This window comes from Elephantulus edwardii, unplaced genomic scaffold, assembly GCF_000299155.1.
Source record: "Elephantulus edwardii isolate Elephantulus edwardi_28Jun2011 unplaced genomic scaffold, EleEdw1.0 scaffold00002, whole genome shotgun sequence".
NCBI lineage: Eukaryota > Metazoa > Chordata > Mammalia > Macroscelidea > Macroscelididae > Elephantulus > Elephantulus edwardii.
Window position 1 is genome coordinate 36,295,910 of NW_006399752.1, and position 8,953 is coordinate 36,304,862.

Consider the following 8,953-nt stretch of genomic DNA (forward strand, 5'->3'; position numbering starts at 1 on the left):
CTGCTGCCGCCCCAGGTGAGACGCCGGGAGGACTGGGGAGGCTGAGGCCTGGCCGGGCGCCCCGCTGCACCTGCTCGGCGCCTTTGCAGCCCCGCGGAGCTCAGGCTCCCCGCGCTCCACCTCCGTGCGCTCCCCGCTCCGCCGCCAGGCGCCCGTCTGCACCTGCTCGGCGCCTTTGCAGCCTCGCGGAGCTCGGGCGCCCCCCTCTCTAACGCCGGGCGCCCCGCTCCACCGCCATGCACTCCCCGCTCTAACGCCGGGCGCCCCGCTCCACCGCCGTGCACTCCCCGCTGTACTTTTTCGGCGCCTTTGCAGCCGCGCAGAGCTCGGGCGCCCCCGGTGCCACCTGTCACCTCCCAACTCTGTCCACACTCTGCATGCCTCGCTCTTGGAGCTTTTGCCTTGCTGGATCCTTTGCCGCGGCCAGCCTCATACCCAGGGCCCCCTGTGCGCGCAGCTCCCCGGCCAGGGCTGTGCCCATTCATCCCGCGCTTGCTGGGCTTTGTTCCGGAACGCGACCGGAGTGGCATCCTGGAACATAGACAAGGGGGCCATGGCAGGGGCAGGGAGCGAGGCGGGTGCGGAGCTGTCCCGGGCAAGGGCACAGCGGTCGCCAGTCCCGACCCCGACTGCAGGCCGAGTTAGCAGGTTGTGGTTTGTTGGGTGGCAGTAACTGTGACCCCACTCCCCAGCAAGCGCCTGGATACGGCGGGTCCCCGCTCACTTAGTAACAACTGAAATAGGCACCCGGGAAGCTACAGAACACTGTCATCCAGAGAGTGTGCCCTGGACGGCGTAACTGTCGGCTGCTAGGAGAGCTGGTTCTCTGACGGGGGTCTCCTAAGACCAGGGGGTCCACACATCATCAGAAAATCACAGTCCTTTTCTGTGCCTGCATTGTTGACGACAAAATGCTCCTCAGTCCCTGATTGCTATGGAGTGACTTCTTCCACTAGAACGAAGTAAAGAACGAAAGAAAAAACTTAAGATTGTACTGGCTTGATTGATCTGACTGTGAGTTTGACAGTGTAGGTATACCTGGTTTCCCTGGGTGGTGCAAATGGCAGAGAGAGTCATACCTCTCTCTGAGGCCCCTCGGAAGAAAGGCCTGGCAATCCACCTGTGCAAGATCACAGCCATGAAAGCCTACTCTGCAAACTTAGTGTTATCTGAGCCCTGTCAGTGGAGGCTGTACCCCCAAGACCGTAATGTTGACGTTTGGGAAGATAAGCATGATTAGGCCCCAGACACCCCACCGCCTGGAGGAGAGATCTGGAATAACTAGGGTGTGATCGCAGGTTTCCTCATTTGCAGGTGAGCTGGGCGGCTGGATGAGCTTTGGCTCCTATTCTCTGCTGGAGAGCCACCTACCTCCCCAACAGGCCCAGCAGGACTGTGACTGCCCACTGTCCCCAGGGTTCAGACTGATGGCTTCCCAGCCTCTCTGCCTTGCACCTTGTGGTTTGCTCAGTGCTTGGCAGCTACACAAAGGTTTTCGTTTCAGCTTTTCAAGATGAACAGGCCCAGAGGTTGAGTAACTTTGCCCAAGGCCCCTCCACTGACGTGACCTGTGCTCAGGCCCCCTGCCAGATGTGGCAAGTGGCTCCAGCTTTTTCGTTTTGGGGGCTGCACTTTGGGAAAGAATCTTAAAGTGACCGTAAAATGAAAACCAGCTTAATCCAGGGTAGGCTTCGCGATGGGATGGTGTTCTGTAGCTAATCTTAGGATGGCACACTTTCAGTGGCAGTCGCGGTAAGGTCACCCCTCTGTGCCTCATTTGGGTGATCCTCTGAGCCCCAGCTGCGCCACAGAGGCCACAGAGGCAGACCTTATGTATACTTCCACCCTAGTGACTCCCAGATAAGATCACCAAGTTCGAGATACAGATTCAGTGCATGTGGAAATTGGCTCTGGTTGAGGAGCACGGGGACTGTTGAAGAGGTGGCAGCTAAACAGATTTAGAAGTGGAAGTTCTGAGTAAAAAATACGGACATGAAATTTACAACAAGGAATGAATAATAATAAAATTTGGATGCAGAGAGACAGTGATCTAGGGAGGAACAGGGCAGATGGCCTCACCACCTTGTGGGTCAGGGGACCAGAAGCCCATTGATGCTGCCTTTTTTCAGGTCTTGGTCTTGTGCCCACTCAGGTATTCCCATTATCTTCCTGTGTTCTTTCTCACCTGCCCACTCCTTCCACTGCTTCCCTTCCACCTGGCATGCCCCTTTTGATCCTGCAGACACTGTCCAACCACCAGACCCCCTGAGAGATCAGCTTCTCTGGAGGCCCACCACCCTGGGGCTGTACCATGAGACCATGGTTAGAGCCTCTACCCTGCCTATCTGCTTAAGTCTGTTTTTGTTGGTACAGGACTCTGCTCCGTGGCTTATGCATAGGGCTCCCAGGGACACAGTGAAAGTTGTCTGTAAGACATAAACATCACAGAGTAGCAAAGGTAATACCCACATGTTAAACCAGTTTGGAAGGCAGAGAAACCAGTTACTAGACCAGTGATGCCACTATGATAATCCTAAAAGAAGGATAGGAGTTGATGTTTGGGTGTTTAAAGGCATAATATCCCAAGAGCTGAGAGAAGTATTCTAAGTGACTGATGATAAAATAAAACAATATGGATCATGAAGGATACAGAAAAGAAATTCAGTTGTTACTTGAGCCACATATGGCTCCAGGACACTGGCACAGGCTCCGTGCACTTCTTCATAAACCAAAGTGTCTCCGCTGTTTGTAGCAGATCATTCAGACAGAGACACGTTCTCACCTGGTTGGAGTGAAGCTTCCCTTCTGCCCTGTGTGACGTGTGGGCTCTGCACAGAGGCTCTGGGGCTCTTGATCTGTGGTTCTCAACTAGGGGTGAGTTTGTTCCGTCGGAGATTATGTCTGGAGACACTTTAGATTGTCACCAAGTGAGGGGTGCTTTGGCGTTTTGAGGTTCAAGGCTGGGGATGCTGCTAACTGTCCTGTGATGCCCAGGCCAGCCTCCCCGCCCCCCCCCCCCCCCCCCCCCCCCCCCCCCGCCCCCTCAGGCCTGGCCTCTGTCAGCAGTGCCCCCCAGGGGAGCGCTCCGGCCATGCCTAGCTGCTCCTCTCAGAGGAAGAGGTCTGTTTTTAATTTTTTTTTAACTTTTCATTGTGATCTGGGTCATTTATAGCAAAACTTGACAGAGCAAAGCAGTTTTTCCATTCAGAAAGATGCAGTTTGTTCCCTGCCGCTGACTGCAGCCCATGTGGTCTGACAGTTCCTCCTCCTCTCCTGCTTCCCATTTCCAGTCGTCCCCCTTTGTTGTCTCTTCCTGCCTTCTGAACTTGTCTCTGGGAGAAGTGTGCCCTTTTGCTGGCCTGCCATTCCCGCCCTGGGAGGGCCAGGAACAAGCCTGTTTTGCTGTATCCTGTGACAGCTGTAGCTCTAACTCCTGTCCCAGTGTCCCTGGCACATGGTGATTGATGAGTAAATGTCTGTGGGATGTGGAAGGCCACCTGCCAGCTGGTGGATGTTTTGCCCTTGGACACAGAGCTGCCCAAGTCTCCTCGTCCACACATTTGTGCCTGTGGAGTGCTTATGGAGTCCTGGCAGTGGAGAGAGAGAGAGACAGAGACAGAGAGAGTCGAGTATGACATGTAGCGACCCTGTGAACAAAAGATCTGAACCCTGCTCTGTCCTGTGCTATCGTCACACGTCCTGACACACAAGACCCCATTGAAGCAGTCACCGTATCAGTCCACTTAGTTGAGGGTCTTCCTCTCTTTCACTGACCTTCCACCCTTCCCAGTATCATGTCTTTCTCCAAGGGATAGCCCCTCCTAGCAACATGCCCAAAGTGTGTGAGGCGAAGCCTTATCATTCTTGCCTCCAAAGAGTAGTCTGCTGTCTCCTCTCCAAGACATATCTGTTCATTCTCTTTGGCCGCCCATGGGATGTTCAGTGCTCTTCTCCAACACTACAGCTCAAAGGCATCAGTTCTTTTTCCGTCATCCTTATTGTCCGGCTCTCAGATGCATAGCAAGTAATCTTAAGGACCATGGCCTTTATAAATAAGATGCACCTTAGTCCTAAAACTGACATCATTATGCCTCAATAATTTGGAGAGGTCCCTAACTGCAGATTTTCCCAGTGCACTTCATCTCCTGATTTCTTGACTGCTGGTACCAAGGGTGTTAATTGGGGATCCGAGCAAGATGAAGCTGTTGACAGTTTCAATCATCTCTCTATCCATCATGATACTGCCTATCAATCCAGTGGTAATAATCTTTGTCTTTTTGACATTGAGATGCAATCCATACTGAAGGCTGTATTCCTTGATCTTCTGCAACAAGTGCTTCAAGTCCTCTTCACTTTCAAGCAAGGTTGCCACGCTCCTCTTCTTAGAGTCCAACCTCTTGAATAATTGGCTCATCACACAGATTGAATACCTATGGAGAGAGAACACAACCCTGACGCACGCCTTCTCAATTTTAAGCCATGCAGTTTCTCTGCTCTGTTTGCACACCAGCCTCCTGGTCCAGGTATAGGTTCTGCGTGAGCACAATTAAGTGCTCTTGGGATTCCCATTCTTCACAGCTTGTTATGATCCACACGGTCAAATGCTTGACATAGTCAGTAGAGCACAAATAGCTGGGTCCAGAAGTACATGGATTTAAAACAGCCCTGTATTCAGTATGTGTCCTGAAGACACACTCACGGGACACACGTGCAGAAGTCGCTGAGTGACCGAGTCACTGAGGGTGCCACCCACCAGCACAGGGGACTTAGCGAGCAAAAAGGAGTGAGAAAAGCAAGCAGGGGGGAAAATTACTGAAGATGACACCAGTTAAATTTAAAAATGGCACAGCTGAACTATGTTTTTATCAGGGATATCTACGTATGTATTAAGATAACTAAGAATGGCAAACAGCATGTCCAGGGTAAGGCTCCGCGGGGAGGTGGGCACCAGCAGAGGCTTCACCTGATGTGGCACCTTTTTTTTTTTTATTTTTGTGTGAGTGTACCGTCAAATCAGATCGGACTGGTACAGGAGGGGATTGTCCCTCCTTTTCCCGGCAGAGCATCTGGTGGATTCGAACCGTGTGCCTCTGGGAGTGTAGTTGCAGCTCCTTGCCACTAGGCCACCAGAGCTCCCCAACTGATGTGGCATCTTAAGGTGGGAAGCGGGGTCCTGGGATAGGTGGCAACCCATCGTTGTCCCCTGTGTGTTTATAAGAATAGGTATGTATCTGTACTATAGATGAGCTCTGGTGGCCTAGTGGTAAGAAGCTGTGCTGTAATCCCAGAGGCACAAGGTTCGAATCTATCAGCTGCTCTGCAGGAGAAGAATGGACCGTTGCCCTTCCATTCAATTACCTGCCTCTGAAAACCTGCTGGAGGGTCAGCTCTGGGCCATTTCTGACGTGATGCCATACCCCAGCAAATAGGTATTTATTTATATGAATCCCCGTGTTGAATTCTATCAATGTGCTGTATTAACAACTATAATTAAAAGCGATATGGAGCTTTGGTGGCCTAGTGGCAAGAAGCCACACTGCAGTCCCAACAGCACATGGTTCAAGGACACCAGCTGCTTTTAACTGCCTCTAAAAACCCACCCAGAGGGTCGGCTATGGGTCGGTTCCAACTCTGGTACACAAGGAGGGGGGAAAGGAACTAAAGAACTACAGAGTAAAAGCTATAAAGAAGGATATTACAATAAAACCTGCAGAAGTCAGTACTTGTGGAATGTGGAAGGGTGTCAGAGAAGACAGCTCAGACATCTGTTCAAATGAGTGTGGGGTTGAGAAGCCAAACACTCCGTTCAGTATAGCACTCCGTTTGTGTAACTAAACCCCTGTGTGGGGAACTTCCCAGAGTCTTAAAGCTTTGTCTTAAACTGCCTCCCAGAACAGTAACTGCTATTGTTTAAATGTTTTGCACTCTGTGTATCACTGTACCCTTGAAATGTTTCAACAGCAGAAGGTGTCCACGTACCCTTGAGTGTATCACTGGCCTGTGAAATGTTTCAACATTTGACCCAAGTAGCCCAGCACAGAGGCAAGTAAGGGTATAAAAACCTCATAGCCAGATGCCAGAAAGCGAGTGATCCGGCCTTGTTGCGGGTCCCCCGCTGTGCAGCTAATAGAAGACGCACCTGTAATCCTGCTTGTCTCTTGAGTCGTTGGGCGTAACAGGGGAGTAGTGTGATGTCCCCTGAGGCCCAGGGGACAGGGCAGTCTGATGGAGGTCTGTCTCGATGGCTTCGCTGTCATTTCTGGGTGTTGAAATAAAGTTCGTGGGTTATGAGTACAGTTTGTAAACAGTCATGCAGAGTAGGTAATAATGCCTTTCTGTAATGGTCAGTAGTTTTATTTTGTGTTTATAAAACATGTTGATGTGTGTGCTTGGCAGTACAGTGCTATGGCTTCCAGCAGAAAGTTTGGAAATCACTTCTTCAACAGAACAGCTGTATTAGCATATGTTTCCATATATGAAAGACGCAGTATGTAATTTAGAGAAAGAATTCCAGCAGTGACTCTACGGTGGGCACTGAATTGCTGACCCCATGCTAACAGTGCGCTGCTTTGTCCTCTTTCTGTATCTAAGCAACTGGAAGCCATTTGTGTCAAGGTCACGCCTGGAGAGATGCGCAGTCCAGCGAGCCTGTTGCCTTCACTGGTCACCATCCAGCCCAGAACGTCACAGCCCTGCTCACTGTCCACCAGGAGCCCCAGCCTCCTGGGCCCGGGCATCACGGGCCCCCAGCCACTCAGGATCCAGCCTCTGCCATTGCAGAGCCACCTGAGTGGCCCTCCCCAGCCTCCTGCCCAGGTGTTTGTACGGGGACCACAGCCCACCCTCAGCCCAGGCTCTGCGAAGGGAGCTGCAGCCTGCCAGGCCCGGAGTGGACGAAGGACCTCACCTGCCCCTTCCCCAGTCTCCGACCCGCCTGCCTTGACATCTGTTTCACCCAGTTCAGCAAACGGCCTTCTTTCCGTCTTGAACACACAGCATCCTGAGAAGCTGAGGAGATCCTTGGAAGTGAAGACCCGCTCTGGCCGCATCTCCCGGCCCCCCAAGTATAAAGCCAAAGACTACAGATTCATCAAGACGGAGGACTTGGCTGATGGGCACCTGTCAGACTCAGACGATTACTCGGAGCTCAGTGTGGAGGAGGATGAGGACGAGAGGGGCAAGCGGGCGCTCTTCGACTCCACCAGCTGCCCCCTGCGCCCCAAGACCTTCAAGTGTGAGACCTGTGAGAAGTCCTACATCGGAAAGGGCGGCTTGGCACGGCACTTCAGACTCAACCCTGGCCACGGCCATGGCCCACTGGAGCCTGCAGCACTGATGTCGGAGAGAGCCAGTGGGCATGTCCCCCAGGGCTGCACGGGGGACAGGACCGCCAGCCCGGGCTCCCCAGAGCCATCCGTTGCCATCCTCAGGGAGGAAGGGGTCCTCGCCCCGTGTGCCTCAGAGGCGGAGACTACTGAGGGCCGACTGCAGGTAACTTGTCTCCCTGCCCCCATCCCTTCCTGCTGCCCCCTCCACCCCACTTCACAGTGTCAGATGAAGGAGCAGCAGAGGCTTAAGCAGGACCAAAGTCATTGTGTCGGGTCCATGACGTGGCTGTCTGCTTCTGTGTAGCTGTACCGCCGTGCAGACCCGCCAGGATGGTCCAGGAGCCCTAGAGGACCAAACGCAACAGCATTGAGTCTGATTTTTTAAAAAAAAATTTTTTTTAAAATAATTTTAATGAACATTTACAGAGATTTTGGATTTCCATTCATTCATTGCTGCACTTCTTTCTCCACCCAGCCCTCCCCCCCACCCCAGTTCACTCCTCTCTTTGAAAAGTAAAATAAACACTCTCTCCCTGGTACACAATCTCCCCGCACCCCTCCCACCGCCCCAAGTACATTTCACTCTGCAGCCTTAATTGTGGACTCTTGTGATAACCATAATACCCTATCATACATCGCTTTTAAATTATTCTCTCCCTCATCTGTTTCAGTGCAGTATACACAATTTATCCAGTTTTTCTCAGTTTTACCACAACCCTGATATCAGTCCCATTTTACAGCAGTGGCATCATGCAGTATTTGTCCTTTGCAACTGAGATACTTCACTCAGTGTGTGTGTTTGTGTGTGTGTGTGTGTGTGTGTGTGTGTGTATGTGTACTATCAAATCAGATCTGACTGGTACAGGAGGAGATTGTCCCTCCTCCAGGAGAGCTTCTGGTGGATTTGAACTGTGCGCCTCTGGGATTGCATTCAGCTTCTTGCCACTAGGCCACCAGAGCTCCCTAGAGTCTGCTTTTTATTATTTTCCTTCTTCCAAATCCCACCCTATAGATGAAGCTGCCTCTTAGGAGATTCGAAGCCTCTATCGACTAGCAGACACTCAGCTTGTATGAAGCTGTTCTGTTGCTTTTCTGGGCTGTCCCAGGCTGCTGTCGTCATGTGTTGCTGAGTGGGAACCAGCTCACAGCTGACCCTCCAGCCGGTCTTCAGAGGCAGTAAATCGCATGGGAGGAGATTGTCCATCCTTCTCCCACAGAGCAGCTGGTGGATTCGAACCACATGCTTTTGAGATGGCAGTGCAGTGTCTTACAACTAGGGTGCTAGCGCTCCCTGTTCAGGGCTGAGGGGACCACACAGTTTATCATATAACGCAAGATGTTTTGCAAGTGAAGCAACTTGGTTCGTAACTGAGGAGCAGTAGGGCGCCCAGCACTTCCTGACAGACTGAACACCCAGCCCTTCCTGCTTCCTTCAACGTAAGAATCCTTCACACAGCAAAGGAAGCTCGGGAATACTGTTTGCTAAACGTAGGCACCTGGCCTCTGGTATAGCGCCCATCCATCCAGGTGGCTTTTTTTTTTGCTATTTGTCTCTTTTTTTTTAGTTATTTTTTTCTCAATTTTTTAAAATTTAAATTTATTGTTAATTTCAGTAAAAATTTACA

At 51.6% G+C, this 8,953-nt stretch overlaps 1 protein-coding gene across 1 annotated transcript in view; it reads left to right on the forward strand.

Annotated features, from left to right (window-relative positions):
- ZNF839 (zinc finger protein 839) overlaps positions 1-8,953 on the forward strand; it is a 27,879-nt gene that overhangs the window by 301 nt on the left and 18,625 nt on the right. Inside the window, exons 2-3 of the mRNA XM_006879179.1 lie at positions 90-640; positions 6,592-7,491. Of these exons, the coding sequence (XP_006879241.1) occupies positions 90-640; positions 6,592-7,491 (1,451 nt within the window). The remainder of the gene's footprint in view (positions 1-89; positions 641-6,591; positions 7,492-8,953) is intronic.